Source organism: Bos javanicus, chromosome 18 (genome assembly GCF_032452875.1).
Source record: "Bos javanicus breed banteng chromosome 18, ARS-OSU_banteng_1.0, whole genome shotgun sequence".
NCBI classification, from domain to species: Eukaryota; Metazoa; Chordata; class Mammalia; order Artiodactyla; family Bovidae; genus Bos; species Bos javanicus.
Window position 1 is genome coordinate 39,813,778 of NC_083885.1, and position 15,393 is coordinate 39,829,170.

Sequence of the window (15,393 nt, forward strand, 5' to 3'; positions counted from 1 at the left end):
TCTTAGAGCCTCGTAATAAAAGACTGTACCAGGTACTTCAAACTGCCCATGCTTTATACGAAGAACAGACTCTTGGGCTTCTGAGTTGACTTCAGTTAGGCAGCTCTCAGACTATTCCCGTGGACTGAGTTGGGATTTCCAAGACTTTTTTGGTCCAGAAGCAGGTAAGAATGAGTTACAGAGCACTGCATGGAGGGATGTGGGAATTTCATTGTGGTTTGTTTTTTTTAAATTTTGGTAGTGTTTATAACACTGTGCTTACTGGCTCTGTGAGGAAGCCTTTTTTCTTCTTCAGCTCCCTGTCATCCACAACAGTTCCATAGATTTTGCTTTTGTAAATGGGAATAAGACACTTAAAAATGATACTCCGTTTTTCACAGTGACATTTCCCTAATGGCTGATGATGTCAGTCATCTCCAGTGTGTTTATTTGCATTTATAAATACTCTTCAGTGAAACGTCAGGGGTAAGAATTTGAAGGATGCTTGCACACTGTCCACTCCAAGCTTCCCATTCTACAGATGGGGAACTCGAGAGCAAAACCAGGGCCGTCTGGCCGGGTTCTCTTGGTTGACTGTGATCTCTGCGTGGAAACAAAGGGCTGGCATAAGGAGGACTGAGCGCCCCGAGCCAGACTTCTGGGCAGTTTCTGGGACCCTCACGGGCCTGGGGTATGAGGTCAGCTGCCGGGCCACAGCAGACAGAACCATCCCCTTGGCGTGTCCGCCAGGCTCAGAAGACTCCCACCCCCGAAGGAGGAGGTGGTACACCGGAGGGGGACGCCTTCTCTAAAAGGTGAGACTTCCCAAATTTGGAGCCACCTGGGTCCCCGTGAGTCCTGGGGCAGCCCCAGTCACACAGCGTGAAGCAGAGGAAGCCTCCTGTGCGCCAGCCACAGCACACATCATCCCCACAGCTGCCAGTTAGAGAGGCTCCATGCTGGGCACCACGCAAAGCGTGTGAAGCCAGGATGGTCTGGACCCTCACAGAAACACTTGCAGGAAGACACACCCTTACCCTGTCTCATAATGTGCCAGGAGCACAAACATGGAAGAGGTGGCTCTGTGTTTGCCTGTGTTTCACTTCATGTTGCTGTGCTGTGTGTTCACTTCCAGTCACTACAAACTTGGCTGCTTAAAGCAGCACAGATTCATTACCTTACAGACCTGCAGGTCAGAAGTCCAAGTTGTGTTAAAATCAAGGTACCGGCAGGCCTGTGGGGTGGCTCTAAGGAAGAATATTCTCCTGCTTTTCCTAGTTTCTAGATGCTTCTCACTTACGCATCACTTTCATTCTGGGTTTGGCCTCCATCTTTCATCTCCAGGGACCTTTGTGATGACTTCAGGTGCACCTGGATCATCACCAAAGGCAGCTGATTCCTTCTACAAGTAATTCGCCTTTGCCACATAATATATTCACTGTACATCCTGGGATTAAGACTCAGACATCTTTGGGGCCACTCTTCTGTGGAGCTAGGGACACCAGGTGGGGAGGAGGCTGGGAGGACTGGTGCCCTCAGGTATGTGGTGGAGAAGGTACGGGCGGGGCAGTAGAGTGAGAGCTGCCCTGGAGGACTTGCCTTCTAGCTGGGGAAGTGCCTGAATGCACATCAGGGCATGTGGTCATGTGCTGTGGAGAGAAATGTTCCTGGGGAAGGGGTTATGGGGTACGGGGTGTGGATGAGTGGGTTGCAGTTTCATCAGGGTGGGCCTCATTGAGGAGGTGACAGTTGAGCCACCTCCTCAAGGTGGCTTCTCAACAAGACCAGAAGGAAAAGAGAGAAACTTCAAAGCAGCCTGGGGAGAGATTGATGACTAAGCCTTCAGGGCTGCAGGGCCCTGCAAGAGCTGGTCCTGTCTGGTCTTTGAGCTTTATCCTCTGAGCTTCTCCCTTCTCAGCTTCAGCTCCCAAGGGACTAGCATTCACCACCAACCCCACTCTCCACCCCACTGAGCCTGGCTTCATCTGGCTCTGGTGCCTGCCAGGCATTATCACCAAAGAATTCCTCCACCCTTAGGGGCCTCTTCCCTGCTTTTCTTCTGACCCACCACTTACCAGGAAATTGCTAGTTTCCTCGTCTCTCAGGCCTGGGAGCCTTTAAGCTCTCAGCAGTCAGGAACTGGTCTGTTCGCTCCTGTGTCCCCGGCACCTAGCATTTGTTTATCTTGCAGATGTTTGTCAAAAGCAAATACCGTGAACCTGCAGTCTGTTTTCTGTTGGTGTCCTGACAGACACCTGATATCAGGCAGCATGTCCCACATCCTGGTTCAGTCAGTTCAATCATTCAGTCATGTCCGACTTTTTGCAACCCATGGACTGCAGCACGCCAGGCCTCCTTTTCTTTCACCATCTCCCAGAGTTTGCTGAAACTCATGTCCATTGAGTCAGTGATACCATCCAACCATCTCATCCTCTGTCGTCCCCTTCTCCTCCTGCCTTCAATCTTTCCCAGCATCAGGGTCTTTTCCAGTGAGTCAGTTCTTTTCATCATATGGCCAAAGTATTGGAGTTTCAGCTTCAGCATCAGTCCTTCCAATGAGTATTGACTGATTTCCTTTAGGATTGACTGGTTTGATCTCCTTGCAGTCCAAGGGACTCTCAAGAGTATTCTCCAACACCATAGTTCAAAAGCATCAATTCTTCGACACTCAGCTTTCTTTATAGTCCAACTCTTATCTCCATACACGACTACTGGAACAACCATAGCTATGACTAGACAGACCTTTGTTGGCAAAGTAATGTCTCTGCTTTTTAATATGCTGTCTAGGTTGGCCATAGCTTTTCTTCTAAGGAGCAAGCGTCTTTTAATTTCATGGCTGCAGTCACCATCTGCAGTGATTTTTGGAGCTCAAGAAAATAAAGTCTGTCACTGTTTCCATTGTTTCCCCATCTATTTGCCATGAAATGATGGGACCGGATGCCACGACCTTCATTTTTTGAATGTTGAGTTTTAAGCCAGCTTTTTCACTCCCCTCTTTTACTTTCATCAAGAAGCTCCTTAGTTCCTCTTTTCTTTCTTCCGTAAGGGTGGTGTCATCTGCATATCTGACATTATTGATACTTCTCCCAACAATCTTGATTCCAGCTTGTGCTTCATCCAGCCCAGCATTTTGCATGATATAAGTTAAATAAGTAGGATATACTCTGGATATAAGTTAAATAAGTAGGGTGACAATATACAGCCTTGACATACTCCTTTCCTGATTTGGAACCAGTCCATTGTTCCGTGTCCAGTTCAAACTGTTGCTTCTTGACCTGCGTACAGATTTCTCAGGAGACAGGTAAGGTGGTCTGGTATTCCCATCTCTTGAAGAATTTTCCCACAGTTTGCTGTGGTCCACACAGTCAAAGGCTTTATCGTAGTGAATGAAGCAAAAGTAGATGTTTTTCTGGAATTCTCTTGCTTTTCCTGTGATCCAGTGGATATTGGCAATTTGGTCTCTAGTTTCTCTGCCTTTTCTAAATCCGGCTTGAACATCTGGAAGTTCTCGGTTCACGTAGTGTTGAAGCCTGGCTTGGAGAATTTTGAGCATTACTTTACTAGCATGTGAGATGAGTGCAATTGTGTGATAGTTTGAACATTCTTTGGCATTGCCTTTCTCTGGGATTGGAATGAAAACTGACCTTTTCCAGTCCTGTGGCCGATGCTGAGTTTCCCAAATTTGCTGGCATTTGAGTGCAGCACTTTCACAGCATCATCTTCCAGGATTTGGAATAGCTCAGCTAGAATTCCATCGCCTCCACTGGCTTTATTTGTGGTGATGCTTCCTAAGGCCCACTTGACTTCACACTCTGGATGTCTGGCTCCAGGTGAGTGATCACACCATCGTGGTTATCTGGGTCATTAAGATCTTTTTTGTACAGTTGTGTGTATTCTTGCCACCTCCTCTTAATATCTTCTTCTTCTGTTAGGTCTATACCGTTTCTGTCCTTTATTGTGCCCATCTTTGCATGAAATGTTCTCTTGGTATCTCTAATTTTCTTGAAGAGATCTCTATAGTCTTTCCCATTCTGTTGTTTTCCTCTATTTCTTTGCACTGATTACTGAGGCTTTCTTATATCTCCTGGCTATTCTTTAGCATTCTGTGTTCTGATGGATATATCTTTTCTTTTCTCTTTTGCTTCTCTTCTTGCCTCGGCTATTTCTTAAATCCTCCTCAGACAACTGTTTTGCCTGTTTGCATTTCTTTTCCTTGGGGATGGTTTTGATCGCCTCCTTTTATACAGTGTTTCGAATCTCTGTCCATAGTTCTTCAGGCACTCTTATCAGGTCTAATCCCTTGAATCTTTTTGTCACTTCCACTGTATAATCATAAGGGATTTGATTTGGGTCATACGTGAATGGTCAGTGGTTTTCTCTGCTTTCTTCAGTTTAAGTCTGAATTTTGTAATAAGGACAGGGGCTCTGGCTGCAGCAGACCTGGGAGGCGCAGCGTGTGGCATAATTCTTCTTGGAGGAGGTGGCTGTTAGCCCCACCATAGAGCCACTGAGCATTGCCCCACAAACTGGAGAAGAATTACACCAAAGAAGGTCTTGAACTGTTGCAAAAGTTCTAGGACCCACAACAGATATCCCAACCTGGGGATCCGGCAAAGGGACTGAGAACCTCCAGGGCATTTGACTTCGAAGGCCAGTGGGTTTTGATTACAGAACTTCCGCAGGACTGGGGAAATAGACTCTTGGAGGGCACAGACAAAACCTTGTTGTGCCAGGACCCAGGAGAGAGGGGCAGTGACCCCACAAGAGGCTGAGCCAGACTTGCCTGGGAGTGTCCAGGAGTCTCCGGCACAGGCGTGGGTCAGCAGTGGCCTGCCACAGGCTCAGGGGCGCTGGGAGCTGCGGAGTACTGGTGTGCTGGTGTGAGCCCTCTTGAGGGAGGTCGCCATTACCATAGTTTGGCCTCAGGCGAAACTACAGGGAGGGAACGCAGCCCCACCCCAACAGAAGATTGGGTTAAAGATTTACCGAGCACGGCCCCACCCATCAGAGCAAGACCCAGATTCCCCCACAACCAGTCCCTCGCATCAGGAAGCTTTCATAGGCCTCTTATTCTTATGAAAGCCACAGTCATATCCCGGTTACCCCTGCCCCATCCCCAAACATGCTGTCTGCCTGCTGGGTTACTGGCATCCACCATGCACCCAGTTGCTCCAGTTAATAGCCGTGGAGCCATTCCTGACTCATTTTTATCCCATATGACTTATCCAGTCTTCAGCAAGCCCTTTTGATTCAATCCTAGAAATAGGTCCATAATCTGATATTTGCTGTCACCTCCCATCACTTCCTTGGTCCAAGTCATCAGCGTTTTCTCAGCAGCCCTAGGGCATTGGCCTCTTCTGATGTCTCTGCTTTCTCTCCTAAGTTTAGTGTTGACGTACGAGTCAGAGTGACCTTTGAGATCATGTCACTTCTCTGACGTCCCCCCTCTTTGCGGCTTCCCTTGACACAGTCCCTTTTGTCCTGGCCTCCACCTGGCCTCACCCTTTCCCCCAGCCCTATTTACTGTTCACGCCCTTCCGTTATTCTGCTCTGGCCCCAGCGACCACATTTCTGAACTCTCCCTCTTCAGGGCCTTTGCACTTGCTGTTTCCTCCATCTGGACTCCCCCCGCCCCACGATGGCAGCATGGCCACTCCTCTCACTTCATTCATTTCTCTGAGAACCTAAATAGATTCTCTTTTCAGAGAACCTAAAATAGATTCGTATATCTGACCCAGGTATATCCACTCTGGGGGCTCTGTTGCTCCAGCTAGGTTCCTGGTTATCAAATGGACACTTCCAAAGTTACTTAATGTCTTTGAACTTCAGTTTCTTCACCTGAAGTAATATTCATTGCAAGGACTATTGGGGCATGAAATGAGGTAAAGTCAAAACTCATCTTGTAGACAGTCAAACCTGATAGCATTAAAAAAACAAAACCGCATGCACACAAAAACAGTTCTCTCTCTATTCTGAGGTCCCAAAGAGTTCTCTGCACCCAAAGGCCATGCTGACCCTGGGGCACCTGATGTGTTGTTGTGGGGTAAATTGCATTTTGTGGGGAGAAGTAAGTTTTTGGTGTTTGGAACTCCTGGGTGGAGGTCACCCCTACTCGGGACACCCAGTCCCATTACCACAGACTGTGGTATCCCTGTTGTGAAGACGGTGGTCCAGTGGTCAGAACGCCGTGCTCCACTGCCAGGGACGTGAATTCAATCCCCAGTCAAGGAACTGAGATCCTGCAAGACATGCAGCATGGCCTATTAAAAAAAAATGTGGATCCGACGCTCAGGAGTCATACCCTGGCTCTGCGCCGCCGACTGGCCCTAAGACACGGGGCTCATTACTTAACCTCTTTAATCTTGAGTTTTCCTCATCTGTTCATAGGAGATGGTCCCAGCACCCCTCTCCAGGGACTGAGAAACACTGCGGGTGAGCTGTTTTGCACAATAGCTGGCATTTAGTAAATTTGCAGTGAACTGATAACTGCTCTTATGATCTCAGAAACCTAGAAACAAACATGGAGCAGAAAAACGACAGGTTGATGGAGAGAGCAGGCGGTGCGTGGCAAGGGTGAGCCCAGAGTCCTGGGTTCCTGTGCCCTTGCTTCCAGTGCTTACACCCCAGTTGGCTGGTTCCCCCCAGCCTCCCCACTCATTTGAGAAGAGGCTCTCTCTCTGTCAAGAGTTGGCTGTAGAGAGAAAGTTGACCACTTGGCCAGAATGGGAGAGCTTCCACAGGAGAACATTTTATTGTCTGTAAACTCTTCTTTGGTAAACAAGAAACCCAAAGGGAAAAGGCATACACTGCATCAAGAAAAGGACAAGGCTGACGCCCACCACGAACAAAAAGCTCTGAGAGACAGCTACACCATTAGCGAGGTGGGGCCATGGGGCCTGGGGGTTGGGGTGGCCGGTGGCATGGGGGAGAGGCGGAGGAGAGGGTCCACTCTGTTGGACGTAGAAGTCTAAATCATACAGCGAGCGAGCTCATGCATCACAGCAAAGAGAACCAGGGACCTCCTGTCCGTGCCCCTGCCCACCTCCCACGAGGTTGGTGCCCCCCGCACACAGAGTGCTGTGCCCGGTCAGCCAGGGTGGGGTTGCGGGGGGCTCCAGGGGGCCCGGCAGCAGCCCCTTCTCCATTTCTCCTTTCCTGCTCTGCAGGCTGGTGTGTGCAGGTGGCAGGGACAGTCACAGGGATGATCAGGATCTCTGGGTCTGGGTGGCAGTGGCAGGGCAGCAGGGGCAGGTTTGAGGGGGAGGTGGAGAAGCAGCCCCCATCCCCTGTTTTACAGCGGGGGCTCGCTGCAGAGGACAATCTCCAGGTCCTTGCGGTAGAGCTTTCCCGCCTCAGCCAAGGACATGACGCTCTTTCTGTAGCTGGTGAGCTGCTGGATGTTCATTTCCTGGGAGACAGAGGGAGAGGGTAAGAGCAGGTTCAGGGGAAGGTGCCCCCGCCCCCCCTCCCCAAATGGCCCTCGTGTTCATTCACCAGAACCGTTTCCTTATCCCATCTCAGTGCAAGTAGCTGAGAGGCATACAGAGCATGGGCTTTGGGGTCAGAAAGCCCTGGGTTAAAGTGCTCTCCCCTTCACTTACTAGCTGCATTGCCTTGCGGAAAGTATTCAGCTTTTTCTAAGTCTCAGCTGCCTCATCTGTAAAATCAGTACAGGAATGAGTCTGCCTCACTGAGGTGTTACGATGATTAGATGAGAAATGAATGTAAACAGCATCAAGCACAGTCCCTGACACTCAGCATGCATGCCAAACAGCAGCTATTGACACCAGTCATTATCTACATACAGCTTTGCTAAATTCCTCTACCTCACTGGGCTTCCACCCACTAGTCTGCTGGGTCCTTTTGGGTGAGAAAGAGAATGCGAGGGAAACTCCAAGGTTTTGTCTTTGCCCTAAGCCTCACCCAGCAGAACAAGGAATTCTAATTCCTCTCTCCTCCAGGGGCAAAACCTACCAGCCTACTTCTTGTTCACTGGCACCTTGAGGCCTTCAGAGGCTCTAAGTCAGGCGACTCACGGTCTCATATAAAATGGAAAACTGAAAGCGACAGTCATCCAGTCGTGTCTGCCTCTTTGAGGCCCTATGGACTGTAGCCTGCCAGGCTCCTCTGTCCGTGGGGTTTTGGAGGCCAGCACTGGACAGAAAAGCAGCATCTGATACGCCTTGTGTTGCTTCGGATGCAAATAGCCAGTACTACTGAAATGCAGCAAAGCCATCATCACTGGAAAATCCCTGAAGCGCTTTTCTTCTTCCTTCCCTCCTTCCTTCCTTTTTTCCTTCCCTCCTTCTTCCCCTGTACACCTCTTTCCTTCCTCCTCCCTTCCCTCCTTCCTTCCTTTCCCCTCCTCCTCCTCTTGTATTGAACCTGTTGGCAGATCTTTTTTTTTTTTTTTAATACTTCTATGCTAATGGGTCATTATCCCCATGAGAAAACTGAGATGTGAAGACTAAGGTATTGGCTAAAGGATGGAACCAACCCCACAGCCATGAACAGTCTTAGTCCCTTGAGTCCAGAAGGCTGTGTAATTCTTTACCTGGCTCACCTGTACTCAGTGCTTGAGGGTCAGTCTTTCATTGCATTCTTTGGTGACATCTCCTCACATGACTGATCTCTGGGTTTGTGCCACCAGCCAGTCCCAAGGCACTCTGCAAACATCTCTAACTTCCCTAAAGTTGTGAAGTTCCTGGAAATGTCACCTCGTCCATAACACTGAGGTGTGCCTGAGCGACCTATCCCTCCATCAGGAGCCAAGGAAGGGACCCCATATATCAGCCATGAGCCTGAGAAAATCCTCTGATTCAGCATGGCCTGAGGAGTTCAAGCAGAATGAAGGGAGGAGGCTGCTTCCTTTCTGTGTCTGGAAGCACTGTGTGTGAAGCTGGGGAAGGCTTTAGCAGTTGCAGTTGTCTTAGGAATGCTAAGAACATGTCAACGTTTGAGCCCATCAGCCTGTCCCGCAGGAGCCTGAGACATTAATCTGCTTCAAAACCGATTCACTGTCCATGTGCTGCTGCTGCTGCTAAGTCGTGTCCAACTCTGTGTTACCCCATAGACGGCAGCCCACCAGGCTCCCCCGTCCCTGGGATTCTCCAGGCAAGAACACTGGAGTGGGTTGCCATTTCCTTCTCCAATGCATGAAAGTGAAAAGTGAAAGTGAAGTTGCTCAGTTGTGTCTGACTCTTAGCGACCCCATGGACTGCAGCCTACCAGGCTCCTCCACCCATGGGATTTTCCAAGCAAGAGTACTGGAGTGGAGTGCCATCGCCTTCTCCGCACTGTCCATGTAGGCACCATCAAAATGGCATGTGCATCTGCCATGTGGGGTCACCTAAAAATGGTCATTCCCTTCCCAACTCAGGTTATTTACAGGCATGTAGCTCTCTCTACTGATTCCTTTTTCTTGATCTCCATGTGCTAAGTCTGAAGCTTAGTACTGGTGGAAGGTTTCCAGGTAAACAACTTTATTAATATCCTTGTTCTCTAACTTTCAGAATTTTTCTTAACCACAACACCTGACTTTTTGTTTGTTTATTTGCACATCTCAGAAAGTCAAGCTTTGTAGCCATATGAGTTGTCTTTTGTGGGAATTAGGGAAGAGCCTAGTTAGATGATGACCATGGAATTCAGGTCTCTCCCAAGATTTAATGCCTGCCCTCGAGGCCCATCAGCCTCAGGCATAACGTAGGGTCATATGGAGAAAAACTATACCTCATTATTCTAATTACAGTTAAGCATATTTTTCATTATGATGCCGAACATCCCTTGAACACATAAGGATACACAAACAATTTTCTCCTAGAGTTTGGTAGCAGGAAAAAGTTTGCCAAGTTCAAGCACGTGATGAGTAATTCCTTCTTCCTAGGAAGTATTTGCACATGATTTATTTTCTGCCTCTTTCAAAAAGCTATTATAGGTAACATTAAAAAAAATAAACTTAGGGTGAAAGAAATGGATGCTATTCAGGATAAAGAGGTCAGAAGACAACTGGAAAGGGAGACAGACAGACTCAGCGGCCATGATGAAATTTTTCCCCTGAAATTAGGAGTTAAATTTAGTTCTTGCCTGACTTCCCAGGCAGTTAGACAATGCAGGGAATTATAGATCACTCAGCATCTAATTAAAGAAAGCAGCAAAAAAGCTATTTGCTCAGAGAAAGACATTTTCCAGGAGGTGGAGGAAGACACTGCCAAGACTTGTCTTCTGGTTCCTTTTTTGCCTGTGTCCTCCCATCCTGGGAACCGAGATGAGCCCCTGAGGACTGCCCAAGAGGCAACATGACCAGGCAAAGTAATGGAGTCCAGTTCCCAGCCTTTCCTTCCAGGGAACAGATTTGTCAGGGACTTCTGTTAGCCCCTTCCCCAGCTCAAGATTCTAGAGTCAATTCAGAATACCCTCAACTCCTACTGGCCCTTCTCCTCCAAATCTCTCCTAGTGTAAAAGTTTTTTTTTTTTTTTTGGCCATGTGACTGACACTTCCAAGAAGTGTGCCACGTCAAAACTGCCATGGCCTCATAGCTGCATTGTTTACATCAGTCAGCAGGTAGGGCAACCCACGTGTCTGTCTGTGGACGAACAGACAAAATGTGGGATAGACACACTACGTTACTCAGCCTCAAAAAGGACGGAAATTCTGACATATACCACAACACGGATGAACCTTGAGGAAGGTACATGAAGTGAAATAAGCCAGACACGGAAAGACAAATGCTGTATGATCCCACTTGTATGAAGTATCTAGAGCAGTGCGGTTCACAGAGACAGAATGTGGAATGGTGAGTGCCAGTGGCTGGGGGGAGGCAGCAAGGGGAGTCATCATTTACTGGGTACAGACTTTAATTCTGGGAAGACAAAAAGAGTGCTGGACGGCGGGGATGGTTGCAGAAGGCTGTGAGCGTACTTGGTGCCACTGAACTGAACACTTAAACGTGGTTAGGGTGGCAAACTCTGGTATGTGTATTTAAAATAATCAACCATGAAAAGAACCCAAAAAACTGCTGTTGCCTTGTTAGGGGTAATCAGAGGGGAGCAAGATACACTCCTTGGCCAGCCTTCCCACTTCCACACCACCCCCGTGGCAGCACCCCACCTCTGGGCTCAGCCCCTCACCTTCTTGTTTTTCTCATACAGATCCTTCAGGAGGGCGTCCAGTTCATTCTCATCAATGTAGCCACTTCCGTCCTGGAAGGGAGCCAAGGGTCAGCACAGAGCCTCAAAACTCATGCTAACCCCCGACCAGAGTCTAGCTTTGCTAAGGGTCTTCACTCTGAGCAAAAGAGGTGCCCAAATAACACGTCACTTCTGACTTTGCCAGTCACTGCAGCAATGTGAGGGCCCAGGGCAAACGGCAATCTTCCCTTCTGGTATTTTACATTTGCGTTGAAAATGTAAATGAGGTTCAAGAAGCATTTAGCTAACTCCCTGGGTGTTGAATCCCACAATAATATGTCAGGATAACATGGGGCTATTTACTCCACACCTGTAGTTCTGAGGAAAACCACTGGAGTCACTAGGCAAGGGCAGCTAAGAGAGGGGTGACATGGCACAGAGGGCCTCTCCCCACTTCCTAGAAGGACAGCAAGGTGATGACCTGGCTCCAGGGGGCAGTACTAAGCACCTCCTGCCTTTGGGCCCCAACAGTGTAATCGCATCCTAGTCCTGGCCATGACCCTCTTCCCTTCCGCGAGCTATTCTCTCCTGTACTTTGAAGGAACCAAAACCTTGGGTCCCACAAGCCACACGTTGTTAAGGACATTTATCTTCTCATACAGCAGAAGATGCTGCAGGGAATCCAGAGGGGCAGGAAGGAACTGCATGGCCCAGACTGCTGCTCCAACAGCTTGTTTACTTCTAAGGACCAGGGTGAGCATTCTGGTGGGGTGACTGGGATGGGCCTCCTGCTTTTCCATCCACACTGTCCTCTATCTTACCTTATCATAAAATGTGAAGATCGCGTTGAACTCCTCCGAGGTCAGCTTCATGCCCTAGAAGGCCCAAGGTATTAAAGACAGAAGCCAAAGCCCTGCTGTGTGTGTGTGTGTGTATGTGTGTGTGTGTTTTGAGGAAGGGTGAGCTCAGCGGGACGAGGGGAAGGGAGGAACTGAAGAAAAGCAAAGCCGCTCTTTTACCTGAAATTTAAGCAGGAAGTTTTCCTGTACAGGCAAGAGTCTGGAAAGATAATGTTAGAGCAGTAATTAGGAGACAGAGCAGAGGCAGGAAGAACGAGGACCTGGGGGGATGCAGAAGTAGCATCTGTAGTTACAGAAATGATTTCTGAGCACTTCAGAGGAAAGTTCAAAAAAGAGGGAGACGGAACATTGAGGGGATGATGGTCACTATTTGATCTAACTTTGATTGGAGCTTCGGGACACCTGACCCGTCACTTTCCCCACTGGTTGATCTTGGTGATGGAATGGTAGCACAGGGATTATCTGCCAGGGTCTTGTGAACAGCGATGCTGGGGTGAGTGAGGTCAGGCACTTACCGGGACATCTCCGAGAGGCCCAGTTTGCCATCCCCATTCAAGTCAAACATCCGTAGCTGTTGGGGACAGAAAGTGGTACTTGGATTATTTGCTTTGACCTTCTCTCATGTGAGACCTTGACCTGCCATCCCCTGTACTGGAGAGGGAGGAACATGGCAGAGCATGCTCATGTGTCCTCTGAGGTCACTTGGAGGCAGGGAGCAGCATGGGCTAAATCAGCAGGGACTTGGTCATGGCTCTCCTCTCCCCTTTCTGAGGGACAGGGCTGCAGAGGACAGAGGCCAACACTGAAGGCCTCCCTCTCCAAGTTTGCCCTCCCCTGGAGCTGTGGAGGCTGCCACACAAACAGATGCTCTGGTCGTACTCTGGCCCAGGAGCATCTGGCTGAGTGGGAACCTCAGAGAGAAGGTGCTGGGGCCATGAACTGGCATCTCTCTTGCCAGCTGCCGCTGGGAGTCACTTCTCCCCAGCCTGAAGAATCAGCCAACTAATGACCCCGCAAACCTCAAATCCCACCGATTTGGTCCCATGTCCTGTGCCCTGGCCACTCACTATGGTTTGGGTGTACTCTTGGAGCTTGGGTTCATCATATGGTCGGTTCGCCTTCTTCAGCAGATCAGACAGGAATCCCTGGAATATGAAAGGCCTCTTCAGAGCTCTTGACCCAGTCTCTCTGCCCCTGACTCACATACTTGTTCCTTCAGACAGTTACTCGATCTTGTTTTCTGAAGCCCATTGTTTGCACAGCTTGCAGCCCTCATAATTCCCTCACCCCTTAATGCTTGTGGAGTAACCCCAAAGGAGGCAGGAGCTGCTAAATGCAACCTCATCCCATAGGGCAGGTGGTAGAAACCAGCTCTGGCTCCTCAGAGAGCCCAGAACACATACTAAGTCGTGCCTGGAGATCCCTGGGTCTAGAGGAGTTTGGTAGACATACAAGCCAGAAGGCCAAACTGCTGGAGGACTGAGGATGCCTGTTCTGGGCACTGACGTGCTGAGGCGTGTGGACTGGTTGTACTCTGGGACCTTGCAGCTCCAGGTTGCTGATTTCACATGGCCGACCATTCAGAGCCAGGCCTGGGTATCCCTGATCAGGCCACACGCCCAACTTCCTCACCCAACATCTCCTCCCTCCCCAGGTTCCTTAAGCCCACCACCACTTGGGCCTCAGGCCCATTCTCCATCTTTCCACACCCTCCCTGACAAGGCCCATCCTACCTTGAGCTCATTGGCTTCAATGTAGCCGCTTCTGTCTGTGTCATACTTCCGCCAAGCCTGCAACGGGAATGTCAACCTATTCACAAAGATTTATCCACACCTATAAGCTTCCCTCCCTCTCCGTCTAACGGACCAGGCTGGGTCTTGATATTCAAGAATATCACAGTGGGACGGGGACATTGAGATGGTCTAGCCCAGTGCCTTCCATGTTGCAGATGAAGAAATGAGGGCAGGTGTCTTGGCCAAGGTCACATAGAGGAGGAAGAAACCCTGCTGGGACAGGGTCTGCCTACTCTAACTGGCTTCACGATCATCTTGTAACCAGGGTTACAGTTTTCTTAGATACCAGCCAGGCAGATTTTGCCAGGACTAGCACTAGGATCTGTGAATCCTGTTTTTGTTGTGGGTGTATTGAGTGTCCTTTTACTGTTCTGGAAGCCTCTCATTCTCTGCGTGGGCCCTGGGGGCAAGGGTAAGACCCCTCTGGAAGGGGTAGAAACAGATTTTTGTCACTCCTCACTGTACTGTGTCCTCTACCCCTCATCACGATGCCTGTGACAGCCATGTCTGAGGATGGAACAGAATTTTGGTCAGACTATCCCAAGGCCACTCCGCCATCTTTCTGATAAAAATCATCCCCCCTCCTTTGTTTTTTTAGGAAACTACCCCTCTCTTGTGCTCAGTACACATGGTTCAAGAAGGGCTGACCAATCTCCAGAGGTAGACATGTGACCTAGGCCTGGAGAGTCAGTCCCTCCCTGGATTTTGCTCCATTACTGGTTCTGGGCTCTGATCTGAGTCCCAGTTACTTGGTACATGCATTGGGTCCCTGTGAGAAACCAGAGAACTGCCTGCTGACCACAGCATCTGGAGGATCAGAGAGAAACAGAGCTTCAGCAGGTGATGTGGTTCTCACCACCTCTTTCCTCTCTGTTCTGTACATCTGAGCAGGAGCAGACATTACACAGGAGAAACAAGGAAAAGCAGTTGGAATGGTTTTAAAATGCCCATAAATTCTGCACCTCCCTAATTCCCTTCTCCTTGAATGTGGACTGAACTCGGTGACTCACTTCTAATGAATAGAATATGGCAGATGTGGCGGTTGTGGCTTCAAAGACTAAGTCATAATGATGGTGAGGCTGCCTTCTTATTCTCCCCGTTGGATCACTCACTCTGGAGGAAGCCAGGTGCCATGTGGTAAGGACACTCAAGCAGCACCATAGAAAGATACATGGAGTGAGGACCTGAGGCCTCTTGCCAACAGCCACAGGTGACTGCCATCCCGGAGGTGCACCTTCTAGCCCCAGTCAAGCCTTCAGATGACTGCCGCCCTGCTGACATCTTGACTCTGAGCCAGAGCCACTTGGCTGAGCTTTACCAAATTTCCACAGAAACTGAGAGATGATAAAATGTTTGTTGCCTTCGACTGGTGAATTTTGGGGGGTAATTTGTTACATAGCAATAGGTAACTAATACAATGGTCCTGAAAAAAATCTGGTCCTGAGTGCAGCTGTCCTGAAACCCAAGCCACCTGGTGGGGAGGAGGGAATGCCATGTTGAGGGGTGCTGGTGATGGACGTGGGTGTATCTGTGACAGAAGGCCCAGGGAACCCTGTTTCCCTAAACTTTGGTCTGTTTTGGTGCCTGACCATAGTTCTTAGATTTTCTTTCAAGTCTTCTTCCCTTAATTTTCA

The 15,393-nt window shown here is 49.2% G+C and overlaps 2 protein-coding genes across 3 annotated transcripts in view; one reads left to right on the plus strand and one right to left on the minus strand.

The window, feature by feature from the left end:
• The first annotated feature begins 78 nt into the window (after positions 1 to 78).
• The window catches only part of CMTR2 (cap methyltransferase 2), a 101,367-nt gene continuing 86,052 nt past the window's right edge, over positions 79 to 15,393 (plus strand). Inside the window, exon 1 of the mRNA XM_061387841.1 lies at positions 79 to 164. The gene's annotated coding sequence lies outside the window, so the exon portion shown is untranslated. The remainder of the gene's footprint in view (positions 165 to 15,393) is intronic.
• The window catches only part of CALB2 (calbindin 2), a 29,292-nt gene continuing 20,601 nt past the window's right edge, over positions 6,703 to 15,393 (minus strand). Inside the window, exons 5-11 of one of the 2 annotated variants that reach the window (XM_061387842.1) lie at positions 13,700 to 13,756; positions 13,034 to 13,111; positions 12,482 to 12,537; positions 12,126 to 12,165; positions 11,928 to 11,981; positions 11,107 to 11,178; positions 6,703 to 7,387 (exon numbers count right to left, since the gene is read on the minus strand). In XM_061387842.1, coding sequence (XP_061243826.1) covers positions 7,271 to 7,387; positions 11,107 to 11,178; positions 11,928 to 11,981; positions 12,126 to 12,165; positions 12,482 to 12,537; positions 13,034 to 13,111; positions 13,700 to 13,756 — 474 coding nt within the window. In that variant the 3' untranslated portion in view covers positions 6,703 to 7,270. The remainder of the gene's footprint in view (positions 7,388 to 11,106; positions 11,179 to 11,927; positions 11,982 to 12,125; positions 12,166 to 12,481; positions 12,538 to 13,033; positions 13,112 to 13,699; positions 13,757 to 15,393) is intronic. The other variant, XM_061387843.1, reaches the window with a different exon arrangement.